The following is a 14057-nucleotide window of genomic DNA, read 5'->3' as shown; positions in this document are numbered from 1 at the left end:
GTTCCGATGAACGCTCGGGCAACCTCAGGCGCTGTCATGGACGAAAGTGGGACGGCCTCTGGCCATCGCGTGGTCCTGTCGACCATGGTGAGCAGGTATGTGAAACCACGGGAGGGGGGTAGGGGGCCTACCAGGTCCACATTCACGTGGTCGAACGTCCTCTCAGGTACCGTGAAAGGTATCAGGGGCGCTTTGACGTGCCGGAGCACTTTGGAGCGTTGGCACTCCATACAGGTGTCAGCCCAGTCCCTCACATCCTTTTTGAGTCCATGCCAGACAAACTTTGCCGCCACCAACCTCTGTGAAGGCTTTCTGCCAGGGTGAGACAGCCCATGGACTGCGTCGAAGACCCGTCGCCTCCAAGCAGTCGGAACGACTGGTCGGGGCTAACCCGTAGAGACATCGCACAGGAGCGTGGCGCCGGCGTCGTCGAAAGCCACATCCTCCAACTGCAGCCCTGTGTCGGTGGTCCTGCATGCCTGCACTCCTGGGTCGGTGGCCTGGTCAGCTGCCATCTGGCTGTAGTCGAGTCCCAAATGGGCGGCACCAGCGATGGCCCGGGAGAGACAGTCAGCGACCGGGTTGGACTTCCCAGCGACATGCCTCACGTTGGTAAACTCTTGAGATGTAGGCCAACTGTCGCTGCTGGCGGGCTGACCACGGCTCTGCCACCTTGGCCATCGCGAACACCAGCAGTTTGTGATCACGAAAGCCGTGAACTGACGGCCCTCCAGTAGGAAACGAAAGTGCCTAACAGCGAGGAGAAGGCCAAGCAGCTCACGATCAAAGGTGCTGTATTTGCGCTCTCTCAGGTTCAACTGCCGGCTGAAGAAGGCAAGCGGCTGCCACGCACCGCTCACCCACTGCTCGTAAACTGCGCCGACAGCGTAGTCCGAAGCATCCGTCGTGATGGCAATTGGCGCTCCAGACACAGGGTGTGCCAGCATCGCCGCGTCAGCCAGGGCGGCCTTCACATCCTTAAAAGCCGTGTCCCTCTCTGCAGACCAGTCCACAGCGTGTTTGGGGGCTGTGCCCTTCAGAGCCTCATATAGGGGGCGGAGGAGATCGGCAGCCCGGGGGATAAACCGGTGGTAGAAGGACACCATGCCAATGAACTCCCGGAGGGACCGGGCCGTGTGTGGGCGTGGAAAGTCTGCGACGGCCTCCACCTTAGATGGAAGGGGGGCCGCCCCGTCCTTGGTGACCCGGTGGCCCAGGAAGTCGATGGTGCTCAGACCAAACTGGCATTTGGCCGGGTTAACTATCAACCCGTGCAGGCTGAGTCTCTCGAAAAGGGCTCTGAGGTGGGACAAGTGCTCGGACACGGAGGTGCTAGTGACCAGGATGTCATCCAGGTACACAAAGAGGAAAGGCAGGTCCCGCAACACTGAGTCCATGAGGCGTTGGAAGGACTGCGCGGCATTCTTAAGCCCAAACGGCATGCGCAGGAACTCGGAACAGTCCAAACGGAGTTGTCACAGCCGTTTTGGGGACATCAGCGGGATGGACGGGCACCTGGTGGTATCCACGGACGAGGTCCACCTTGGAAATGATCACTTTCTCAGCCAGGTGGGCGGAGAAATCTTGGATATGAGGGACCGGGTAGCGGTACGGTGTTGTTGCGTCATTGAGCCGACGGTAGTCACCACATGGACGCCACCCACCGCCAGGCTTAGGCACTATGTGGAGGGGTGAAGCCCACAGGCTGCTGGAGTGACGGATGATGCCGAGGCGCTCCATGTTCTCAAACTCCGCCTTGGCGACAGAGAGCTTGGTCGGGTTGAGGCGGCGAGCTCGGGCGTGTACCGGCGGGCTGGTGGTGACGATGTGGTGCTCAACCCCATGTTTGGTCATAGATGACGAGAATGTGGGCTGAGTGAGGTCAGGGAACTCGGAGAGAAGATGGAGAAACACGTCCTCATTGGAGAGCATGCTGGACAGCTTAATGGAGCCTGTATCGCTGAGTGCACACGCGTGTGAAGCGAAGGTGACGGCGTCAATTCCTGACGTCGATTCCTGACGTCCACCAGCAGCCCATGAGCACAAAGGAAATCTGCACCAAGGAGGGGAAATGCCACGTCGGCGGTGACAAAATCCCAGCTGAACCACTGTCCGTTAAAACACATGTCAATGTGCCTCGTGCCGTACGTACGGATAGAGCTGCCGTTAGCAGCTTCCATGGGAGGGCCGCGGCGACCACCATGGAGTCACCAGGTGGTGGCGTGTGGGGGTGGGCAGGGGTGAGCGCGGACGCGCAGTGCTGCTGTTGGCTGACCAGGAAGAACTTGTCAGCTTCTTCAGCTAGCTTGCAGCAATCGGTAATGCTGGTGTTAGCCAAAGCGGTCCGCACCTGAGCAGGCAGTTGTCGCAGAAATAGTTGTACAAAGAGGAAATCGGGTGTGTGCGCCGGTCCCAGCAGATTCAGCATTTTGTCCATGAGCTCGGATGGCTTGCTGTCACCCAAGCCTTGCAGAGAAAAGAGACGGTGGGCTCTCTCGACGTCGGAAAGTTCAAAAATCTTCAAGAGGTGGTCTTTGAGCCCCTTGTATTTGTCTGCCGCCGGAGGATTTGTAAGGAGACTCACCACTCTAGTTGCAGTCGAACATCCGAGCGCCGATACCACGTAGTAGTATTTAGTAGCATCATCTGTTATTTTGCGGATAGCAAACTGCACTTCCGCCTGGGCGAACCATGTCGTTGCCGATGACTCCCAGAACTCTGACAATTTGAGAGAAACCGCGTTGATTTCGTCAACCATGTTCGTTCGAAAGATTGTCTCTGATAACTACCAAGAGACAAACGTCGGGGTCACCAGTGTAGAGGAGCTCAAGCAGGAGTCGTGACAACTTTCTCTTTCGGCTACACAACGTGCACCATTTATTCCTTCCACCATTACAACAACAAAAAACCCGCGCAGCGGAAGTGTGTCACTGTAAACCCGAACCGAGGAAACAGCAGCTGTAAACTAACGTTCCTACTAGCTCAATAAGGGGAATTATGTAGCCCCATAACCACTACAATATAATATATTGCGTATGCATGTATGTATATATGTATGTATGTATGTGCGTGTGTGTGTGTGTGTGTGTGTGTATATATATATATATATATAACATAATACAACATTTCCAGTGTGGGAAGATGGCGGCGCGAACTCACGTTTGCAGCAGCCTCACACAGTGCCGTCCATGCAGTGTCTCCGTCCACTTCTGGGTTTGTGTCTTTGTCTGATGGGTGAGAGAGCTGGCGCTGGATCGGCTGGGGGACCTTGGTTTACTGCATCCTGTGGGCCCAAGGACCACGGCCCTGCCCGAAGAGGAAACACCAAGGGCGGTCTGACAGGGCGCAGAAGCGGGGCAGGGCCCTAAGCTAACTGCTAGCCCATGCAGCCCGGCAGTTCCGACAGACATCCTGGCTGGTGTTCGTTCTATTGGACAGTGATTTTTTTTTGTGTGGATATGTTGGACATATATTCGTTTTTGTAGTTTTGTAGTTTTTGTATAGGTTTTATGTGTTCTTGTAGTGTTTGGATATGTGTTTGTGCTGCACTGCTGTGGGCTGGGGGAAATGATGTTTCATTTCATTTCATGTACACATTTACATGAAATGAAATGACAAATAAATGTTGCTGATTCCTGATACACACAATTGTACAGCAGTTAACACAACATACACACCGTGTACAGCATACATTCAACACAGGAGGGCATTTAAACTGAATACAGGAATCACGAATCAGGAACATTTATTTGTCATTTCATTTCATGCACTTGCACACATGAAATGAAATGAAATATCGTTTCCCCCAGCACACAGCAGTGCAACACAAAGACAAAAACACACATCCAAAAACCAGTGGTGTAATGTAACTAAGTACATTTACTCAAGTGCGGTACTTAAGTACAATTCTGAGGTAATTGTACTTTACTTGAGTATTTCCATTTTATGCTACTTTATACTTTTACTCGATTACATTTCAGAGGGAAATATGGTACTTTTTACTCCACTACATTTGACAGCTTTAGTTACTAGTTACTTTGCAGACTTAGATTATTAATACAAATAATCAACTAATAATTATATATTTTTATAGGCTAAGCTACCCAGCAGTATACGAGAGATCAGCGTGACGTCACAACAACAAACAACCTTCTTGCGGGTGGCTAGCTTCGCGGAGTGCAGTGTTTACACAACACAGAAGGCAGAGTCGAAACGCGTCTGTAGCAGGGCTCTGTAAGGGTTGTCCCATGTGTGTATGAAATAAAGAGCATAATAAAGTAATTTTGAGTGCAGATTAAATTAAACTATTGTTTTTGTGTTAATTTCATCTTCAACTTGCTGTGAATAACGTGTGTAAACATCAATACAAAAGTTTGTTGGATTATGCTCTCTAGCCTAGCTAACGTTATTTGTGTTGGAGCCTAGTCCAACAGTGGGACATTCAGCTCAAACCGGTCTCGAGGCATAATATGCCTATGTCCCGTCTCGAGACACATCTCTCGAGACATTTTTCCACCTCTGGACGTTTTGCTCCTAACGGACATTTGGGACATTTTTGGATCGCCTAGCTGAATGAGAAGGTAAGGAAGTGTTCGCGACTAATTAATTAATAATTCTGTTGAAACAAAAATAAAGTAGTCGGCCTAGCTATAGAAAGCTGGGTGTTTCATGAACAATTTTATATGTTGGTTTCATTAGTAATGACGCGATCGGGGATTTACGTTACTTTGACTGATGTAAATTGTAGTTAACGTTAGCTAGCCAGGCGTTGTTTGGGGGAACTCAACTGACGTCTGGGTAATGTAATGCCGGGTGCCACAACAATGTATCTTGTACACCAATGTTTATTTTGGGGATAATAGCACGTTAACAATAGAAAAAACGTTTGATTTCTCAAGAAAGTATACAGACTGTATATATTATCTCTTTCAATTACAAAGCTAGTTAGTAACGTTAACGTTAATGTAGCTAGCTAGCGGGCCAAATATGAAACGGATAGCCTCTCTAGCCTCGTGTCACCAGTCTCCCGCTACACAACAACGGCAACGTAACGTTAGCTAGCGGGTGAAACGGATATGCAATCTCCCACTACACAACGGCAACAATGTTAATTTTTACATGTAATAAAATGTCTCCCACAAATCCGGCCATGAATGGATGGTTTCCATCCTCCTCCCAGTTCAGCACAAGCAAGTCCTCCTGGCAATTTCACTAACTTTGTAACATTAGCAGTGCTCTTCGTCCGTTTTACCCTCTGTACCCACAGACTTCGCTGGGTAGATTTAGATTTATCTGATGGAAAACGGAAAAAGCCTAAAAACTTGTTTGCCGGGGTACATTTGGCATTACAGCCCCACACACAGCACGATTTCGGCATTTTGAAAATTAATTTGTCTGTTCAACTAGTGCTATCTAACCGTTATGTACGTTAGCTACTAGGCACTACCCAGCTACTAAAATCCACCCGGAAGTAGATTGGCAACATTCTGATCTCTCCTATATAAAGTAATTGAAATTAGCTCCACATTTGCCAGCTGCAACATTAATGTGATAAATCCATTATTGCATCAATAATTATGGTCCAATAATATGATATATGATTCTGAAATGGACCATTCTGCATAATGAGTACTTTAACTACTTTAAGTATATTGCAGCGAATTCGGGGGGGGGGGGGGGGTAGTCCAGGAACCGCCACAGCCGGGACGCGAACCCGTATCTCCTGCACCGCGGGCGACAACGTTAACCAGTCGACTAAAGGGTCTGACCCATTAGTCAAGGACCAACGTGTCTACTTATCCATGCACGTTACATCTCCCCACTCCTTCGTGAATCGCGTCCCTGCGCTTAAGCATATCAGCTCCCTCACGCTTCAGGGCGCACGCGTTTCCGATGACCTTACGGTCTCACCGTCCCACTTCTGACACCAATGTAGTGAATTCGGGGGAGGGGGCCACAGGAACTGCCACGGCCGGGCCTTAAACCCGTATTGTCCGCACCGCGGGAGACATCGCTGACCGCTCGACTAAAGGCTCCGACCCGTTAGTCAAGGACCAACGTGTCTACTTCTACTTATCAGTGCACTTTTACTTAAGTGCGAGTTTGAATGCAGGACTTTTACTTATAACAAAGTATTTTTAAACTGTGGTATTGCTACTTTTACTTAAGTAAAAGTTCTGAATAGTTCTTCCACCACTGCCAAAAACTACAAGAACTACAAGAACACATATATCCAAACTACCAACAAAAATAAATAAATAAATAAATAAAAAATTAAAAAAACACATACATCCAACATATCAAAAAAACAAAAAAATCACCATCCAAGAGAACGAACGCCAGGATGACTGTCAGAACTGCCGGTCTGTGTGGGCTAGCAGTTAGCTTAGCCTGCCCCGCTTCCGCGTCCTGTCAGACCGCCCTCGATGTTTCCTCTTCGGGCACAGCTGCAGGTCAGGGCCGTGGTCCCTGGGCCCACAGGACGCAGCAGACCAAGCTCTCCCTGCTGATCCAGCGCCAGCACTCCCAGCTATCAAACAAAGACAAACTTCGACGCAGACGTGGACAAAGACACTGCATGGACGGTACTGCGTGAGACCGCCGCAAACGTGAATTCACGTCACCATTTTCCCACACCAGAGTTTTATTTTTTTATTTTATTAATACAGTACATTTCTTTATGGTCTGTAATTTTAATCAATCGGGCTTCTTCTATAGGACACTTTGTTTTATTTATGAAGTGAAATGTTGGACAGTAGTTGGAATTGGACTTTTTGATAAGTGACTACACAGAGGTGTTTGGCAGGTAAAGTGCATCACTGAAGTGCCCAAAGCTTTCTGCTGCATCCTCTGCAGGGCACTGACGCTCCAACTACTGTTAAAAAGCAAGTCAACTATCAAGTACACAACCAACTTCAGTGGTAACTCATCTAATTGCAATATATATATGTATTTACTTTATCACTCACATTCACAATCTTGTACATGGATATGATACAAAATCACATTTCCTTAATTTATTAATTTAGTATTTATTAATTTAATGTATTAATTTATCAATTTATTACGTCAATTTATTGAGTTCTACTCAAGTGGACATGTGAACACAAGTTCATACAATAACACACAACATAACGCAATCAGCATGACATGGAAGAATCACAAGGTTTTCAGGAAAAAAAAAAACAAACAAAAAAACAAAACTGATTTTTACAGGCCTTCATGTATTTGTCAGGTTGTGTTGGAAAAAAACTGCAGACATCCAGTAAACCACATCCCCACTTCTGGCAACAAGCGGTGATGTGGTCCCCCATTAATTTTTGTACATATGTTTTGAGATTTTTATATAAAAATAACTTTTTGAAGGATATTGTTGACGATTTGAAAAGGCAAGCACACTCATGTTCTCTCTCAACATGGACGTTCCTCTGGCCGAAACGCTCTTTGGCCATGTTCTCCCAGGAACGTACAGACACCTGCATCCATGAATCCTGCATCCATGAAACCTGCATCCATGACAGCTGCATCCATGAAACCTACATCCATGAAACCTGCATCCATGACATCTGCATCCATGACACCTACATCCATGACAACTGCATCCATGAAACCTGAACCATGACATCTGCATCCATGAAACATGCATCCATGACATCTGCATCCATGACACCTACATCCATGACAACTGCATCCAATGAAACCTGAACTATGACATCTGCATCCATGAAACATGCATCCATGAAACCTGCATCCATGACATCTGAATCCATGACATCTGCATCCATGAAACCTGCATCCATGACAACTGTATCCATGAAACCTGAACCATGACATTTGCATCCATGAAACATGCATCCATGACATCTGCATCCATGACACCTACATCCATGACAACTGCATCCAATGAAACCTGAACCATGATATCTGCATCCATGAAACATGCATCCATGAAACCTGCATCCATGACATCTGAATCCATGACATCTGCATCCATGAAACCTGCAACCATGACATCTGCATCAATGACAACTGCATCCATGACGTCTGCATTCATGAAACCTGCATCCATGAAACCTGCATCCATGACATCTGCATCAATGACAACTGCATCCATGACGTCTGCATTCATGAAACCTGCATCCATGACATCTGCATCCATGAAACCTGCATCCATGAAACCTGCATCCATGATACAAGGCTGCATACAGAGTTTCTAATGTGATGCTTAAAGTAGCACGTGTGGACGCAACCTTCAGCATATCATTAGCAGGATACCATGTAGTGGGAAGAAACACCATCACGTGTCTTCAGATACTGGCCCAGAGATGCTGACAGCGACACATGGGTTAATGAAGGAGCACCTTAACTGTACCGTCCTACACACGTCTTCTCTCTGCGGCCCTGCACATCTACAGCCACGCTATGTGGGAAGTACTTTTGTTGTTTGCATGCAAAGTGATCCGTATCTCTCAAGGCTCCGTCTGTCTATTCATTCCCTTCAGTCTCCTGACATCCTCCTCTGTGGTGCACTAGAAAGTCACCAGCTGTTGAAATAATAGCTTGTGACTGCGTGTCTATTCCTTTGTGCATGTAAATGTGCATCAGCAACAATAACCCAAGAAACACACTCTAAAGCATGTTTTCAAGCCATAAAAAAGACAGAAAACAGCAAAGCAGAAACCAAGAAGGTGAAGGTACAAAGCTTCACCGAAGCTGAGTGGTCTTCTGGGAACTCCAGGGCGTTTAAAACAGAAGTGTTCATTTCCTCCGTGTTTGAAGAACCACAAACAATGACATAAAAACGTCTTTATGCTGGTTTCCACTGATGGATGTGTGTTGTCGTTGTTGTTGTGGTTGTAAGGCATTTAGATGTTAATGATTCAGACAGTGATGAGGCCAGCATATATGTAGGCTCGCCATGCGCAGTGAGCCGGGGTGATTCCAGCCCTCGGTAGTTCAATATGTTAGGAGTGCAGAATCATTAGCAGAAATCAAGAGCTGCATGGAAGTAAGGATGGGGTCTACATGATCACCGAGCCCGCGTGGATGCTGTCAACGTCTGCATTGCTTGTGAAGAAGACACACGTGCATGTCAGCACTGCTGTCAGCTGTGAACGTGTCACTCTCGTTTACCAGAGAACACGAGCCCGGCCGAGTCTGAGGAAATTAAACATGTTCCTCGCAGGTAGGCTAATTCCACTGCCTTCACATTTGGCAATTTACTTTCCTGGACAGAAAGAGAATAATAATCCTGCAAATGACAAACTGTTATTCTTGGCAAAGACTGAAGAATGGCTAGTTAGTATAAAGTAGCTAGATATGACTAGATATTACTAGATATTACGAATAAAGTATTCTGATCCTGATATGACTAGATCGGACTAGATATGACTAGATAGTACTACATATGTCTAAATATTACTAGATATTACGAATAAAGTATTCTGATTCTAATTCTGATATGACTAGCTATTACTAGCCATGACAAAATAGTACTAAATATGACTAAATATTACTAGATATTGCTAGATATTACTAGATATGACTAGCTATTTCTAGATATTACTAGATATGACTAGGTATTACTATGTATTACTATATATTATTCGATAGCACTAGATATTACAAGATATGACTAGATAGTACTAAATATGACTAAATATTACAAGATATGACTAAATATTACTAGATATGACTAGATATTACTAGATATGACTAGGTATTACTATGTATTATTGGATAGTACTAGATATTACAAGATATGACTAGATAGTTCTAAATATGACTAAATATGACTAGATAGTACTAGATAGTACTAGACAGTAATAGATATGACTACATATTGCTTGATATGACTAGGCATGACTATATATTATTAGATAGTACTAGATATGACTAGGTATTACTAGATATCGCCCTGTGTTGCCGTCACTTAGGATAAAGAAGGAAAAGCAGAAGAATGCTAGTTGGAAGTGAGTCTACAGAGCAGAAAGAATGATTGTGAGGAGAGAGAGAGAGAGAGGAGTGCAGCCTGGGCTCCTCCCCCGTGCTCGGAGGGCTTCATTTGATCAAATCCTTCAACTTGGGTCACTTCTCAGCCGCACTTGTTACAACACGGCATCTGGTCAGCCGCAACTTGCCAGGCTGGTCCACAGCCTCACGCCTCTCTCCACCCGGCCAGGACAGACGGAAAAAGAGTGGGAAAAGACGCGCATCCACTGCATCTTTATTTGTCTGTTAACGATGGAGAGGGGGGTCATGTTTTGTCCAAAGGGGCTCAGTGTGCTTTGGTTTGTCCTTTTCATAATAGCGTCTTTCTTTCTGGCGTCCGAGGCAGAGATAACTTGCAGGTCATGCCAGCCTGGAAATAAAAGGCGCGCACGGGAATTAACGCTGAAGATGCACCATGCGGGATTCGCAACTGGTTTCGTAGGGGAAGTTTTCCCCAATGGAGACGGGGCAACGGGATTCAGTGCTGCAGAATGCCGGCGGCTCGGCTGCGCAGCGGGGTCAGCTGAATGTGACCAGAACCAGAAGTCCAGACCAACACGGAGTATCGGCAGGTTAAGTTTAACGGAGGGAAGGTCGGCCGGTGAGAGGGAGTTTTCCCACAATGAAATGAAAGTTGCCCTCGACGACACCAGGGGCCAGCCGAGGACGGGTGCGTGGACAGCTCGTTCGAGTCCAGCGTCAACAGTCCAATACAAAACCAGAACACGACGGAACAACCCGGGTTCTTCATCTTCGGGGAGTGATGAAGTCCACTCGCGCAGCTCAGACCGGAGCCGACCACCGGCGCAGGGCCGCAGCGGCCGCCGCAGAGCGCCGCGCTCCGAGCTGCGCTGGATCGGCGCGGAGCGGAGGACCGCCGCTTCCAGGCAGGAGGAGATCAAACTCACCAGCTCCACCTTCGCCTTGACTGGGGACTCGTCTCACAACCAGGCGATGGTGCACTGGTCCGGCCAGAACAGCAGCGTAAGTCAGTTGTGATGTAGTTTCATCTGGGCGGTGTGTGCTGCAGCTGCAGCTGCTGCTGCTGCTGCTGCTGCGTCAAGGGAGTAAAGATGCGCTTACAAGTTGACTGTCAGTTTGCAGGTCACCTTAAGTAAGATGCAGTTACATTCATTATATGTTACATATCATATTATTTATCTATGAAAGAACGAGAGGGTGCGAGGGGGGTAGCTCACGAGAGAAAAAGTAAGACAGAAAAGGATGGAGAGAGAGAGACAGACAGTCGCAGGGGTGAATTAAGACTTCCCCTCGCAGCTGCTGTCTGTCTGCCATCCTCCACGTCCTCCCTAGAGCCAGTAAACCTCCACTTGCATGGGCTGGGATTTCTAACTGTGGATTCTATAGAAAGCACTGTGTCCAGACTGAATAAATAAATACATACTGCATCCTTAAGTCCAGATTTCATGTTGTACAATTTGACAAGTGTTCAAGACAAGCGCAAACATTTTAAGATTCACATATTTCACCAAAGTTGGTGCTTTGGTTTCACAGCTTCAGCTATGATACGTTAAATTAGCCTTAATTTAAATTTAATTTAAGATTAATTTGTCTGCCTGATTAAAACAAACAAACAAACAAACAAACAAACTGTATGCAAATCAACAACACAAACAATACAAACTTACTTCGGCATACATTTGGATAAATTTGGACAAATTGGATAAATTTGGATAGCAATTTTAAAAAAAACTCTAAAATATTTGAACAGATACCCCAAATGTGATATGAAATTAAAGCTGCTATTTTCCTAGTGACTTATTTGGATACATTCGGATAAAAAGGATTAATTTGGATACATTTGGGTAAGCCATTAAAAAAAACTTAAAAATATTTGAACAAATACCCCAAATGTGATGTGAAATTAAGGCTGCTATTTTCCTAGTGACGTATTAATGTGTGGCCCTGGTGGGACTTGATGTAATTAATTGAAGTGAGGGGTGTGGAGGCCCTGGCAGCACGGGGAGGCTGACCTCGGCAGCACAGCGTAAAGGACTCCGGCTCAGGACTTTCCTCAGGTTGAGCAGCCAGAATAATGTGTGAGTAAAGCTGCTCCTGTGGAGTAAATCCTGACCAGAGGGCAGGATTTTCAAACATCCCTCTAGGTTATGGGAGAGGTTAAGCAAGTTCAGATGGCACCTTGGTTTATTTTAGTCTGCGTTTGCATGTCGTACAGTTTTTATAAGCCTAAAACACCACTTGTTGTCTGAGTTTTGAGGTGAGCCCGGCCTCTCTTCCCGGTTTGCTGGTTTGAGTGGCGCCCCAAGAGGGCCCTTAATCGTGTTAGGGATGTGAACAGCGAGGTGCTGTCAGTGTGACAGGCGAGGCAGTTCTCCAGGCTGTCCTTACATCTACCAAACTTTAGAAGCTTGAGCTACTTCTCAGCGCTGTGGTTCTCCTCAGCAGGTAAGTGAGCTGCCAATGACTCCGGAATAATCTCCTCAGATTTCTTATTCTTTTTGAAGCCTCTGCCTAGCATGTTCTCAATGCACCTGGAAATGCAGAGCCAGCTGGCTGTTTTGCAGACTCTCAAAAGTCCACGAGGAAACTACCGTGTCTCCCTGCACCTGTTAATGCAGCGACACTGTACCTGCACCCCACAGTGTGCAGCGTTATTGAATCTGTCAATCCGTTTTGCCATTATGCTTCTGAACATAGGCGGTCTTAAGCGTCTGGGGGCCCGTTTCGAGAGCTAATGTGGAGCTCTATCCCAAAAAAAAGAAAAAAGAAAAACTAGCGAGGATTAAATTTGGTTTGCATAAGGGTATATTTTCAAACTTGCACTCTCAGCATCATGGACAGCTCGATATAAAAATAATCCAAACCATTACCTTAATTAAAAGCTGAAATAATTAAGTTTCTGCTCTGGAATGAGGAGAAGCCTCGCCCTTCTAGGCAACCGCTAGTCTGCGTTGAATAGCACTGCGTTATGTACCAGCTCAGATCTCAGCCGAGCGCCCACTAATGGTGAGTCTCATGAGTCATCTTTGAATAAAGTAACTACATTTTGCCTGTCCCAGGACCGGAGTATGCATGCACTTCTGCCGCTCTAGCCGAAAAACAATTATGCCCTTTTCTATTTGCAACGTACTATACCAGCAACACAAAAGCCAGTATCCCAATACATAACGCGAATACTCTAATGCAACGCTAGTGTGTTCAAAGTATTGTAACGTGCATGGATAAGTAGACACGTTGGCCGCTGGCCGGCGGGTCTGACCAATTAGTCGAGCGGTTAGCGATGTCTCCTGCGGTGCGGGCGATACGGGTTCGCGTCTCGGCCGCGGCAGTTCTGTGGTTGCTCCCCTTGAATTCGCTACAGTATGCATGCCGCAATATGCGGATCCATGTGCAAACAACGCACCAAACAGGTCTGCATAATAAACCCTGTAACCTAGTTCCCAATTCTTTGCAGCAGAGTCACAACAGCGCGTATAGCTATTTTCTAAATAACCCAGTTTGAGCTTCTTAAACTAAATAATACCTGTGCAAACCTCTCCTATGCGCCACTTTCTCATGTGTGCGCACAAGTACATATCATCAGCAATTTAACGAATGGAGAGCAAATAAAGCTAACCTTTCAGAAGTGAACATGTTGGGTTTACGGCATATTTTCATCTTCAAAGACAATCGAAATTGGTGGCTGCCATACCAGGCCAGGCTGTCATTGGCTCGTGAGAGTTGGGGCGGAGCCAGCCTGCAGCTGCAGCATGATTGACACATTCCTCAGCAATCATTGTGCTTACAGAACGCGTAGCCTGGCGAGCCTGCAGTTTACTGCTATTGGTTACTCCAAGATTTTGCTCATGAATAGTGGGCCAACATTTCGCCACTCTTGCCCAAGTGCGAATAATATGCCCTTCCCCTAGGCATCGCAAAAAATATGCCCTTGCCCTAGGCAATCGGCTCTGTGCATAACTGTAGTCCACTGACTTCCGGTTTCTACTGCAGTGATCATACCAGTTTCCTGTTTGTTGGCGTGTACTATTGACAATAGCATTTTTTTCGCGATGCGTGCAAGATTTATCATGGACAAGATTTACCAA

At 46.6% G+C, this 14057-nt stretch overlaps 1 protein-coding gene across 1 annotated transcript in view; it reads left to right on the top strand.

Moving 5' to 3' along the window:
- Positions 1-10242: 10242 nt before the first annotated feature.
- The window catches only part of LOC130113060 (VPS10 domain-containing receptor SorCS1), a 316719-nt gene continuing 312904 nt past the window's right edge, over positions 10243-14057 (top strand). Inside the window, exon 1 of the mRNA XM_056280571.1 lies at positions 10243-10974. Within this exon, the coding sequence (XP_056136546.1) occupies positions 10243-10974 (732 nt within the window). The remainder of the gene's footprint in view (positions 10975-14057) is intronic.

This window comes from Lampris incognitus, chromosome 5 (assembly GCF_029633865.1).
Source record: "Lampris incognitus isolate fLamInc1 chromosome 5, fLamInc1.hap2, whole genome shotgun sequence".
NCBI classification, from domain to species: domain Eukaryota; kingdom Metazoa; phylum Chordata; class Actinopteri; order Lampriformes; family Lampridae; genus Lampris; species Lampris incognitus.
This window is presented reverse-complemented; position numbering and strand designations above follow the sequence as displayed.